Source organism: Acanthochromis polyacanthus, chromosome 15 (assembly GCF_021347895.1).
Source record: "Acanthochromis polyacanthus isolate Apoly-LR-REF ecotype Palm Island chromosome 15, KAUST_Apoly_ChrSc, whole genome shotgun sequence".
NCBI lineage: Eukaryota > Metazoa > Chordata > Actinopteri > Pomacentridae > Acanthochromis > Acanthochromis polyacanthus.
The window spans coordinates 14,917,415-14,931,665 of record NC_067127.1 but is presented as its reverse complement, the minus strand read 5'-3'; the positions used below and the strand labels follow the sequence as shown (position 1 = coordinate 14,931,665).

Below are 14,251 nucleotides of genomic sequence, written 5' to 3'. Positions count from 1 at the left end.
CCAATTTTACTAGAAAGCATTATCCGGAATGGTAAATTATTGAGTCCTTGCAGGGAAGGCCCTATATCACTGCCCTCTCTACATGAAGGTCAGAGGTCAGGCATCCCTGGAAGCTAATGGATATTCGTATATACTTTGCAACCTAAAGGCAGGACGCTGTAGTCAGTAAAAATAAAAACATTAGAGGTTTGTAAGGCAACACTCCAAGCAGCAGAATGTACTCTGACTGCAAAATGAAGCATTTGTAAATTCAGAGCACTGCCAGAATTCCTCTGCTGAAATTCAGAGCATCACACGCACACAGTTAGCAGACAGTGTAGAGAAGACATCTCAAATGTACAACTGAGACCAAATGCTATAATGTCAAATTAGCTTAACAACATACAAATATAGTTTTTCGCACCAAATCTGCTGTTTCATTTACTACTGTATGTGCAAGGTGAATAGAAAGCGAAAAAATGTAATTCTAGACTTACAGTTTATTTGTCGGCTGAAAATCTATAATCAGGCAGATTTAACCGCGAAGGACACATGCAATTAATTTCTTTTGGCCAAGTGCAAAGAGAAAAAAGCAAAATCCCTATAAAATAAGTCTTCCTCCACTGTTTTGCTTATTTGTTCACTACATGATTGCAATGTGCATTTGGTGTTGAAAATGTGCTGCTGTGGTCCACAATGAACACATTTCACTGAACATCTCAACAGTTGTGACGAAGAGCTTGATAGTGGCGGCTGTCTTCTGCTCGTGTGCCACATGCTGACAAATTTAATGTGACCATATAACAACTCTAACGCTCTCAGTGGCTCCCTGTGCCTCAGACCTCGCGCCGCACAATTGAATTCAAAAGCAAAGAGGATTAACGTGGATAATATGGTGAGAAATAAATAAGAGGAACGTTGATAAGGCTCCTATCAACGCATGAGAGAAGATGGGGGGGGGGGGGGGGGACAGACATGCGTTCAGAGAGCTCACAAATGGACAGGTGGTGCAGATATGTGATGTGGAAGCTGTGTGCCGAGCGCTGCAGTGGAGAGAAAACTGCAGAAGGCACATGAATCAGAGAAAGGGAAAAAAAATGTTTTAAATGGGTGAAAAAAAAAAAAAACGTGATGAAAGAAGTGTGCAGGGGTGGTGGTGATGGTGGTGGTGGTGGTGGTGGTGAGGGGCTTGAGGGGGGTGGTGGTGGCGGAGGGGTAGGGGCGGGGGGGGGGGGTGCATTTGCGTCAGAGCTCGAGCCAATGAAGTCAGAGATGGGGCAGGCTCGAGCAGGAGATGCTTTTACTGCCACTCACAGCACCCGCTTGGGCCTCATGTCCTCTACGTCACAGAGCTGGCACAAATTATGCCTGCTCTGTGCACACACGTATGCACACACGCAGTAAAAAATGTAATTTATGCGCATTATACACATATCTCGTGCCGTTCAATGACATCTGAATCAGCTCAGCGGCAGGCGTGTAATTTATAGGTAAAACCACAGGGAAAGATTTCGCTTTGAATATGCAAGAAATCAAAAAAGATGGTAGATTTTGGCATTTGCTCATACAGAAACCGTTTTTACATACATTGTTGATCGTCATGCTTTATGTAGCATTAAGCTGTTAACGTAATGTTTAAGTAAATGCAGCTTATAGCCTGATAGCTCTTCCAGAAGTAAATGGTTTTCTTGCGTCAGTATCAAAGCAGGCATTACCAGCACAGGGACGGCTCCAGAATTTATTTATAAATTATATTTATGCAATATTACATTAGCATTAAATGGCTTCTGCTCATTGGTCTTGAAGTGTGCTTACATATGAACTGATCAATTAGGGATTTTTCAGAAAAGGTACATTTACTGATTCTCTTACAAATGATAAGGATGCTACAGATTTTAAAAAAAAAAAACATATTTCTTTTAAACAAATATGCAAAAGAAATAAATTCATATAAAAATCCCACTCACAAGAAAATTCTCCCTGACACACACATTTAAGCACACACACTCTTGCATCCTCTCGCACATGCAAATCCTGGTTATTTAGATTAGCGAGCAGTGTTTCTGTTGGCACCACTTCTGACCTAGATTATCATATCCGTAATTCTGGAGGATGATTATGATGATGAGCATGTGGTCAGAGGGTCTGTGGGGGAGGTGAGGATGAAAAACAAACAAAAAATACACAACCAAACAAAACAAACACTGCTCACTGGCTTTGCTGACGTCACGCGGCCGTGTAAAACGCTTCACTGTGCAATCTCGTAAAACTGCAGGCGAAACAGGAGGTCAGATGTGCTCCCCCAGATCCGCACATGACGGCAGACATGCGGTCACATGTTGAGCGTGCACATGGGCAAAAAAAACAGGGATGTCGGCAGATATTTTCTAGTAAAGGTTGTTTTTTCCCCCCCATCATTACGTGGGGTAAAACACATTTTAGATTTAGGCTTTTTTGTGCATCCGACCCTGTTACAACAGCCAGAGCAGCAGCTGCAGCTCTGCTGGCAGGAGTCACATCCTAAAGGTGATGACGCAAGCAGGAGACATGAGCCATGACCTCATCGGCTCACCATCAAACCATCATTCTGCTCTGTACCACACATGGACACACACACACAGAGCTTTACAAAAGGCAAACACCCTCCCCTCACTGCTATATGCTGCTACCACTGGGCTTGTTGGACACATATACACCGACATGCTAACAATGCCCTGACCAAACAAACACAGTTGGATCATTACCTACAGCTGAGTGATGTCACACACACACTCAGTGTGTGTTCTTGTGACGGTGTGTGTGTGTGTCTACAGTGAGGTGCAGCTGACTGCCTGTTTGACTCTGGTCCTTGTGCAGCATTACACGTAGATGCACCCAGAAAAAAAAAAGACACGAGACACAACAACACAAATGAAACACATATTATTATATATGTTTTTTATATTTATTGTTTTGTAGTACTGATTGATTTTAGTCAGAACTTGCCAGATGTGCCTTAATGTCATAAGAACAAAGAAGAGGAAAAATTTTTCAATCTTAGCAACGTAAAAAATTGGACAAGAGTACAGACAAGTATGAATAAATAATTTAGCAAATATCTAACTGGCACACCAAGTTTTATTATTATATAAAATGGGAAAACATTGCTTTTCTAAAATAAAATAAAGAATATATTATAATCAGTTGTGTATTTTGGGTTTTATTTTTCATCCCTTCCATTCAGTGTGTTAAAAAAGATACAGTAATTGGTGCATAAAGCAAAACAGAGTCAATAAAATGTGATTGATAATTTGCACAGGAAGATATAAATCAATCCTGTGCCTCAGGGGAAAAGAAACTCTTATAAAAAAGGAAAGCAGAGAAAGAATTTGGGCAGCGGCTCGGGGGGTTGAGCGGTAACTGGCTGCCTGCATCCCTCATCAGAAAACCAAACAAAGTAAGTATGAATTATAGGTGAGAAATATGGGTGCTGACATACAGGCCTGTCGATCTCACTGCACAGCAGACATCAGAACAGACCGAGGTAGCCACGCCGCCAGACGTCAGGTCTATCTGTTTACTGACAATACACGGATACAGTCCATTCATGAATTAAACACACTCACACACACATCACTGCTCTAGTCTCTGACTCACACTTTAATCTAAACGATCAATCTGAACAACACTCAACATTTCAGCAGCTGTAGTATAGGTTTCTTTAATGTTCTTATTTTAAAATCCAATTGTTGGATTAAAAAAATGGTAATGACAAAATGTTTACCACTGCAGTCAAACTGAAATCGAGCTACTTCAGTTTAATATAACAACATTTTTTCATGTTTGTTTTTTACTAGCTCACAAAAATTGTGATCTTGGAACTACCTTTGAAATTAAAGGTGCATATACAAATCTGTAATTTTAGGGAAGGTTGAAGCAGCCATAACCAAATCCACATTTAAAATTATTATTAATAATAAAAGAAATATCTTAATTCAAAGTTACTGCTTGTCTGCTTCATTGTGAATATTTCTGATGCTGCTCCCTGCTTTTCATTTTTATGCTTTAGCCCCACCTAGTGTTTGTCTGTCTGAGAACACTGGTGGAAGCATCTACCAGCTACCTTCAAGTTAAGGTAAAGGTCAGAGCTAGAACAAAGCTACTAAATAATGCATAGCTGCAAAAGGTTAACAAACATTACTAAAGGAAAAAAAATGGACTATTTTGCAAATCTTTTAGTGCACTATTGTGACCTGCAATACACATTAAGACCACAAAGTGGTATTCTTGTACTAGTTGATCTTGTTCCACACTGTGTGCAGCTGCAGCCTCTGAAGCTGTGAGCTGCTGCACAACTTCAGTCCTAAGAGAAGAACGTGGATAAGAATATTCGTGAAGACGTGTGTATGTGTGTGAGGCTGAATGCGGTTTTACACACTAAGTGCTCCATGGCGTCACAGCGGTGGCACACAGCCCTGCGAGCCTCTGCTGCACTTCCACAGTCTTTCAGCATCGTGGGCACAAAGCCAAGCTAAAGAGACACACATGGCACGCTGTTGGAAAGCCATCCCAGTGTATGACGCTGATGAGCAGCCTCGGTTTAATCTACATGGACAAACCCATCCAGGAGATCTGGAAGTATTCTCTCAGCAGTTGGAACTCAAAATGAAAGAGAAACTCTTAACTGGCCTTGACCATGCCGATCTCCTGTCTCATAGGAACAGGGCCTTTTTGTTCCCGTGAGTGGAGGCCATTTTGTAAGGCATGACGTATTGTTAATGAGGTGGGAGCGCCATCATTGTTACAGTGGAGAGGATATATGGCAGCCATTTGCTCTACTGACTGTGATGCAGGAATACAAAGATGACATTTCAAATATTATCCCGCCTCCCACCAGACAAATTTCCTGTGTGTAACAAATAAAAAATGTAAAAAAAAATTGCAGGATTTATTAACCTATTAGTAAAATTATTAGAATTAACATCCCTGTGTATAAAACTCTGCTATAGATAGATTAAACTGTAAAGATAGATTAAACCTTTATTGATCCTGCAGCGGGGAAATTTTCAAACTTTTGAAAAATGTCTATGTACTATTGTAGAAATAATGTGTTTACATACATATATCTACACATGCAGTGACTGAAAAACCATAAAGCTGCCTAACAATGGTTGAAATCACTTTTTTTTTAATGTCATACGGAGAATCGCCAAAGAATTATCACCAAACTCTGCAGTTCCTGACAGCTTTAGGACACATTTCATTATTTTTAGCTCGTTTGATTTTTGCATTTTACAAAGAGCTGTTTTTGTTCATTTTTGTTGCTCTTCTTACATTAGACTTCACTAGCAGCAGGGTGTTCAGTTAGCAAACAAGAAAAGTTGATGGCAAACTGGCAAAGAATGTCGGGCTTTTAGCAAGAGGTGGTGGAGACCAAAACAGAGCTAAAAGGTGAGCACATATTGTACTTGCATTCATTACGCTGGCAGAAACACACACACACACACACACACACACACACACACACACACACACACACACACACACACACACACACACACACACACACACACACTACTAATGTAGTCATGATTTTACACCATCATACTACGCCTGGATTGTGTTTCACTGCACCCACTAACATGTCATTTTGCATTAAGTTAACCATGCATTTTAAAATATATGCCCTCTCGTTTTAATCTTATTTATGGGATTGTTTTATCTTTATTCTGCCATATTTAAAGCTTATTAGTATTCATTCATGCATAACACTCAGTTCATATTCAGTATACAGTCTTTATGATATTAATTGATCACCCTGTAACTCGAGGATTGCTCATTTACACCGTTAGCCAGCTGTGGAAGAAGTGGTTGGTGAGTGGAGAGCTGAGGTGGGCACCTAAGAGTGGCCCTGTAATTGGCAGGTCCCGGCTGCACACCAAGAGGCAAGACAAAAAATGCTTTGTGCCCCTGATATGAATCTCAATGCCTCTGTTTCTACTCCTCCTCTCCTGGCCTCACCGTGGATATCTGAGCGAACAAAAATGATCTCCATGAGAAAACACGAGCTGGAGCGCTCCGGCGACAGTGAATGGAGCAGCGTGAGTAACAGCACCACAGAGACCAGGGAATTTTCAGGTCCTGCTCAAGATGTACAAGTGTACTACAGCTTTATTGTTTTTGTCACATCAGTTTGAGCAAATGAATCTATCACAGAACTTTGATTTAATTTTAATATAAGCATTTAGCAGACTGAATGCATTTTATTGCCAGATCCATCTTTTAAGTACTGAATACTATCTGGTTATTCTCTTATTAGATTCCACAAACAAACTCATTTAAATTAGGCTTAAAATCTACATTTGCTCTATCATTATGACTGTATTAGTGTACCAGAATGCACCAAACCTCTATCAAAGCGTTCAGGATGGCAAAATCTTGAGTGGGAGGGGTTCAGTGGGTGTGTACCCCCTAAGTAGTCACAGATGCCAGGCACAGTTGGGGAAGGAAGTGCCCGGCTCTCCATCAGTGTTAGCCAAGGGAAACTCTCATTTGGGCGCGAGCCCAAAATGATACAGAGCCAAAGACTGCAATGTAAACAGGTCACATCTTCATTGCAGATGAACATATCTGCAGGCCTGAGAAGTCCTGCACGACATCTGTGGGTATATTGGGATGTCATGATGAGCCGGTACATTCAACTTACACAAAATGTAGCTTAATACAATAGGAGGTAAATGACATTTACTTTAATGAAGTCAGTGTGTATGTAACTCTAGTGATAATTCACAAACCTCTCTGTTATTTTAAAAGAAATAAAATCATGAAAATTGTTGACCACTCTACATCAGACACTGTTTATGGAAAGGCACGTTGCTGACAAAATCACAAAATGTAATTTTTCAGAGAACATCCCTTAATATTAACTGGGATCAACATTTACTTGATGCAATTTTTTGTAATTTGAGTGGGTGGGTCATTTTAAAATTGTATTTTAAAGGAGTTTTATCTCAAAATTAATAAATTCAGTTTTAGATGAATGAAATTTAGTCTTCAAAATCAGATACAACAAATAATAGTGATGAAATTACTATATTTATTTAATTATTGATACGTATTTTGCAAATCTAATCATGACTAATGCAGCCTCATTGTTGTCTAATCTCAAAATTTAAACTTGAATAATATTGTGCAAAGGAAGCACCACAGAGCTCTATTCCATGCAAGTCATTTCCATCGTGACAACACCATTCATGTGAGCAGGCACGACTCTCTGCTTGAAGGTGATGCTGTTCTTGGCCTTGAACTTCCAACTCCTGTCATGTGTTTGCCGGCATAATAGCAGCCGCACTGCTGATCGAGGTATTTCAAAAGCTGCCTCTTGAAAAGGAGGAATGCTTGAATTTCGAACTGAAGGATGAGCGGAACCAGTGTTTTCAACAGTGCGACCAGGGATTCAGTAGAAACCTAAACCAGCTGCACTCACTTTGGCCATATAAATCATTAATATGCAAACTCAGAGTGAGTGGTATCAGACTGATGCAAGTTACATGAGATCGCAGGCACTTTGAGGGAAGAAAACCATAACATTCCTGAACAGAGGGCTGATTTTTGTTTATACTGGCCTTCCTTTACTGTCCGCTGATCACAGAACACGTCTCTGTGATCATAACCATGACTGGATTAAGACTTCCGCATGTCACAAGGTGTTTAATGTCAAAAGGACCTGACCTGTAAGAACACAGTTTGTTATAGGGAGTAAGTTTCATGTCTGCTGTTGAGCTTAAAGACCTCTCTCTGGTGAAGATCCTTTTTTTTTCTTTGTTAACATGTCCAAAAGGTAGATTTAATGTGCTAGATGACACACCATTAGTGGAATAAGCAGTCAGATGTCATGGTAAAGATTCTGGCTGAAACATGACGGTTGAATTACTCCAATGTTATTACTTTCCAGTGTGCAGTAGAGAATAGTTAGCATAGTTTTACAGTGTTTGAGTAGAGTTGGAGGTGAGCTGGTGTGCTCAAGCTGCAGCAAGTGGGAAAGGATGCAATGAGAGAGAGGCAGGGACTTTGTAGATCTAAATATTCTAAGGAATATAATAGTGCAGAGATATATCTATTTCATTTCAAGACAGGAGGTGATTGTTGTATGGGGGAAAAAAATTAAATGTGGAAATTTGATTCAAAGAGATGAGTTTTTAGGGATTAAATCAACAACCACAGAGAGAATTTAAGAACAGCAAATCAGGGGCAGGGCCAGAGGTATCTAGGTGGGACCTCCTCAACTGGAGGATGACATGTTCTTAACTTGTTAGTGTTGCGAATGGACATCAAAGCAAGAAACTTGTCTCTGTTCTTAACCCAGGTATTTCGGTTTCACAAAGCTGGCTCACTTTTAACCAGGGTAGCTCTCGGTACTAACGGCTCACATCCGCTACAGAAGATCAACTTTACAATATTAGATTAAAACAACTAACTGAACAATCAGATCACAGAATTTCAGATCTTCCATGAGAAAACAGAGCTTCTAATAGTTCACAACACACAATAACAAAATTTCTTTCATTCTCTACAGAATTACCGTCAGTGGATGCTTTTATACTTCATGCTTTAATTCCATCACTGCAGATCGGAACAACATAAAGCAGTTTGTTGATAATAATCAGAAATAAAAGAAAGATGGCTATAAAAATAGTGATATTATTGCCACAACGGAATTTTCCTGCGGGAATGTCAGATGAAGCACATTAGCAAATCCTCTTCTATGACGTGAATATGTTCATGGTGGGATAGGAAATCAGAGTCATTAGAGGCAGCTGATACCAGCTTTGAGATAGATGCTATTCGTGACCACTGTTTGGCTCATTCAAGCCAGGAGCCCCAAAGTCCTAAAACCACCTGAAGTGAAGATGATGAAAGATAATTAAAAGACCACAAAGAGAGGCAGAATGACTATAAAGTGACAGAAAACAACCACAAGGAGAAAAAAAAGAAGTTCTCCCCGATTTAAAAATGTTCGTTTTGTTGGATTTGTCAGCGGAAACATCCTTGGAGTGGTTGTACCCATGCAGTTTGTACTTTTATTTCTCTTGTTGCATAGCAGGGCCGTTGGCTCTCATACAGAAGTCATGACTGTCCCTCTGTGCTCACACAATGCATATCAATAAATCAATTCCACTATTACAGCTCAGGTGGAAATAACACTGTAGCTGCTCCATCATTAATCTATTTGTGTGTAGGTCAATCTCTGAATCAACAGGTCTCTCTGTGCCTGATTACAGCCAAACTACCAACCAGGCTGAACTCAGTCAGCCTCTAATGCCACACTTTCTAATACTTCATCCTGTAAACTGAACCCAGTGCCATACAAATGGGAGTCTGCCGCACTGATAGGAGATTATAAAAAGTAATCTGCAGCAGCAAACATTGTTTTCTAGGGATTAAAAAAAAACTTATTTTCAGTGGGCATGGCAACATGGCCATGTCATTATACAGCTTTGATACTGTATGGATCTGTAGAGGCAGTGCGTCCTCAGAGCATATACAAGCATTGGTGCATCTGACTTTGCAATAAGGAATATGCTATTTAAAGGAATCCAAACAACCCATGAGGATGGATCACATACCTGCACTCTGGCAACAGTTCAACTTTCACACTGTCATTTGAGACAAGGAGTCCTACCTTGGTCGCTGCTTCCTGCAGGAGGAGATTCCTCAAAGCCCTGGTCGTCAGGACTTTTACGTTTCTTCGACATTTGCTGCTCTCTGTTCGAGTGATTGATCGATCCACCGCTGGATTGATATCTGCTGATAACGTGAGATACTTTCAACCGGCAGGGTACAAAACACATACAACAGTCTGGGGGAGGCGGAGAAGAGAAATACGAATAAATCTCAGTCCCATTCATTCAGATCCCTTCTCTGTATGTGCCCTTTCCAGCGTGCTGTGCGCGCAAAGTTACCATGTGGTGGCCAGCCGAGCATCTGGAGGCGCAGCGAGGCATGGAGCCGGTCAGCTCGTGATTCTCACCGTAATCGACGAGATGCGTCTCCGGCGGACAGTCCGAGGCTTATTTCTCTTGACAAATGAAGAAATATTTGCAGCTGAAGTGATTTGTCGATCACGTGTGTCGCGGATACGCGTGAAACCCGCTCAGATGGAAATTACGCACTGAAGGCACTTGTTGATCGCGTCTTTGTGAGAAAAAAGTGGTTTTCGTCACTCCGGATGTGTTTTAAAAAATCATTTCAGATTTTCAGCATTGTATGAGGTGTTTGGCTTGGATGATGCCCGGCGACGTCCAGACTTCAAGTCTAATCAGGCATGGATGACGCACAGCCGACACAACGGGAACTCTTGGGTATCTTGAAGGTAAAGGCCAATGTAAACGGAGATTATCTGGACGTAGTCTGCCCGCTAAAGTACACCGAAACATGTGTCCCCTCTGGCACATTTGAGCCGCCACACTAAGTTGCGAGGCAGAAAATGCTCTCGCGCAACAACTGTTAAGCAGTCTTGGATTCCTCCAAAGCGTAAAATTGGAGACAGTGTACTAAGTGCCGTGGGGGGAGTGCGCGTACAGTACCTTCTCTGTTACAACACCGTGAGTCCAGCGACGAGTACAAACACCCTATTGTCTGTGACACGTCTTGCGCAAGACCTCCTAATCCAAGTGCCAGAGTAACATAAATCGAACAAACGCGCATTGTGTTGTGAGGAACCAGTCTATGGACGAGCCGTTTGCTTTCAGTGGAAGTGCGCGGGAGCCTCAGAGCAACTTCAGAATAAGCAGTGGATAAATGCAGCGGGAGAGTCGTGGTAATTGCGCGCACTATAGAGGAGGCAATGACGCCACCGGTCTGGCTTTTACAAATTGCTTGATGCTAGTTTTCCCCTCGGGTCGAATCAGCTCTGAATGCCAGAGAATAAAAGAAGAAAAAAAGCACCCCTTCTCTCTGCAGCCACAAAGAACTGTGGGTGCTTGGAGATGTTTTAAAAGACATCCAGTTGGATAAAACTGCTTCAGTGACCACTTTCACACATTTATTTTCCTTTGAGGAAAGTCACAAATGGGTGCCTGACACCAGTTGAGTTAAAAAAAAAAAAAAGCCCCCCTGCGCTTGTCTTCATTCCCTCATATGCTGATTTATTTATGAACACTCCCGGGTCAGGGGATCATATTCCATTTACTACATCTGGTTTAGATTTCCAGTGCAACACCTATACTGTTTCTTCCCTCACAAAAATGTGCAGAAATGTGCACACATGAATGGCAAGCGGACAATACTTTTGGTTTTCAAAAAGCCCGTTTCTTTGCAAAGAATTGCTTTCACGCCACTGACGCTGGTATTTCGTGGTATTTTCTGGAGGTAAACACGCCTTTCTCTCCTCTCTCTCCCTCTCCGGCTCCCCCTCCCATCCCTCATTCACTGCAGCTACTGACGTCAAGACATGCTTGCGTCAATGCTCCCTGCTTTGACAGAGAGCTTTTTTTTCATTGGGATCATAATGGGATTATTAGGCTTAGAGAAATACCCTGCTTCGTGGCTTTGAGATTTTTTTTCTTTTTGGATAGACGTCCATTATCTTTTTTCTTGCTTAAAATATTATTCCACAGCAATAAGAAAAGGACATGAGACGCATAATTGGCTCTTAGTGCAAAGACTGAGTGATTGTGTATCATCACAATCTGATTGATGATGCTGTTCTTGATTTTCTATATATTTGTAACAGTTTATAACAGCAGTGGTCATAAGCTTGAAGAAGCGACAAGATGAGATGAATTCACGTTTGGTGGGCATGGATCTGCACAAAATGAAGCAAGTAACTGACCTATGTTCTGTATTAAATAACTCAGTTAATATCCTACTGTAGACAAAAACAGTACACACACACGTGGTAACTATAGGACCGAACCATTCAGCATGCATGAGAGGGTTATACACTGAGACTGGCTTCGAGACATGAGTGAATCAGTCAGTTGTGTATATTGATTAGCAGATTAGATGTCTGTTCCTTCCTGTCAGTCTGCCTGTACAAGGCGGAGGATGTCATGATGTCCTTATACACTGACCTTGATCTTCTGGGCTGAATGGGCTCTTGTGCCTCTTGGCTGGCCTCGCTTCGCTTCAGTCATAATGCCATTTTTAACACTTTCTCAGCTCCATCTATTGCTCTGCGCTTTGTGCGACTCTATGCCTTAATATTCAATCACAAATTCTATGCAGATGTCAGTGTTGTTGAATTTTCTCTTTAGGTAGCCGGGCTCTGCTGCTATTGAAAGTTTTCAGCAAAAAATACCTACAGGGAAGTGCAAATACAAAGCGAAAGATTTAAAACGGAAGAGACACGGGTCATGATGTCACCAAAAACATACTTTTTGCACAACTGAAAGTGAATGAAATCTCAAAAGAAAGGGTTGGAATTGTCATTTTTTTCATAACATTTTAAAAAACAAACTGAGCTCGGACTATTTCCAAGCCACAGCAATCCAGTGAACAATCACGATTAGTGTCTGGTTTCAAAACTGTGTTATTTTGGGAGACTGATGCTTGTTATGTTCTTTCTTTTGAAGACATGTTGATACCAAACACTCTATAAAAATGGATGAACAAAGGAAGAGTTTCGAAACTCAGTGTGGTAGTTCTGGCTTTTGATATCTTGCCAATATCTGACTCCTCCTATAACTCCCGGCTAATCCCAAAATGAGCAATGACCCTGAGTAACGTTTGAGCCGTAGACTGTTCTATGACAGACTATGATCATGCACAACTTCAAACCTCAACAAAATTTCAGCAAGGTCAGTAATAAAAACATCCTCTACCATACGGATGTCATGAATGGGGAAATTAGCAACAGAGACCAAAACAGTTTGCTGCACCAGACTGTAAACATGTCTATTTCTCCTGTAAATTTGGACATTTAAAACAATATGAGGATAGATTCACTTTTGTAGCAGCCTCAAGTGGCCGTTTGAAGAATTGCATTAGCTCTATTGTATACCCCTGGTGGTTGCTGCTTGGTTGATTCAGTTAAAAGCAAAACAAAGAATCCTTGAAAGTGTATCTACATCCTTGTTCTTTTGTTGGCTCCTGCTCAGGGTCACCTCGGCGGATCATCTGTTTCCATTTTTTCCCTGTCCTCTGCATCGTCCTCTGTCACACCAGCCACCTGCATGTCCTTACACGTCTCCTCTTTGGCCTAGTTCTTTCCTCTTGCCTGGCACCTCCATCGTCAGCATCCTCCTCCAAATATACCCAACATTTCCCCTCCACACATGTCCAAACCCACTCTGTCTCACCTCTGTTTTTGTGTCCCTCAGCTGTGTCTGTGATACATTAATTCCTAATCCTCCTTACCGAATGGTGCATTTAACTCAGCTATGTCCAGCTCTGCGACCAACATTTGTTTCGCTGCAAAACATCAGGAAAACCACCAAACTTAGTGAAATATATGCACAATCAGAAAAGACAATAGCTTAATTCCTCCTTGCTTTATCTCACATCTGTTGAGACGTCTACTGGACAACTGTAGACACTGTTTTTGAATCCAATGTTCATTTATCCATTATCTATACACAGCTTAATCCTCATTGTGGTCACGGGGGCTGGAGTCTATTCCAGCTGACTTAGGGTGAAGACAAGGGACACCACGGACAGATCACCAGGCTATCACAATGCTACACATAGAGACAAACAATCACACTTGCATTCACATCTGCAGACAATTTAGAATCACCACTTAACCTCAGTATGTTTTTGGACTGTGGGAGGAAGCCGGAGAGCCTGGAGAAAACCCACGTGAGCCACTATGCAGGCCTGAATCTAATGTATGAATCCAAACTGCAGCAATTTTTTAAAATGTTTTTTTAACAAAACAGCGCGTCTTTAAATATTCTTACACATTGTAGGTTGCCAAGTATTTGAAGCCAGATTAACTGAAAACAATTCATCAACATGATTACAGAGAATTCATCGTCATCATCGCATCCAACTGCAGGCCTGAGTCACATGAGGCCACATAAAGTCCAACACCATCAAATCTGTAGTGTTACATGAACATTTCCTGCACGATGTCCTTTCTATGACAACTGAGACGACACAGGAGTTTACTTTATTTAGTGCTTAGCATCTCTGTAATTACTTTGTGAATTTTTATGTTGTTTATTGTATCAATAGTGGGATCAACACTTGATTCATCACTGGTAAACTGAGCATAACCCTGATGATGGCAAAATGAAGAATATTCATGTTTCTTTTTAAACTTGAAAACAAATTCAGATGACATTATAAC

The 14,251-nt window shown here is 41.1% G+C and overlaps 1 protein-coding gene across 3 annotated transcripts in view; it reads right to left on the bottom strand.

The window, feature by feature from the left end:
- pde10a (phosphodiesterase 10A) overlaps positions 1-10,142 on the bottom strand; it is a 63,845-nt gene extending 53,703 nt beyond the window's left edge. For 2 of the 3 annotated variants that reach the window (XM_051959810.1, XM_051959811.1), the window contains exon 1: positions 9,641-10,142. In XM_051959810.1, coding sequence (XP_051815770.1) covers positions 9,641-9,866 — 226 coding nt within the window. In that variant the 5' untranslated portion in view covers positions 9,867-10,142. The remainder of the gene's footprint in view (positions 1-9,640) is intronic. The other variant, XM_022192345.2, reaches the window with a different exon arrangement.
- Positions 10,143-14,251: the final 4,109 nt, after the last annotated feature.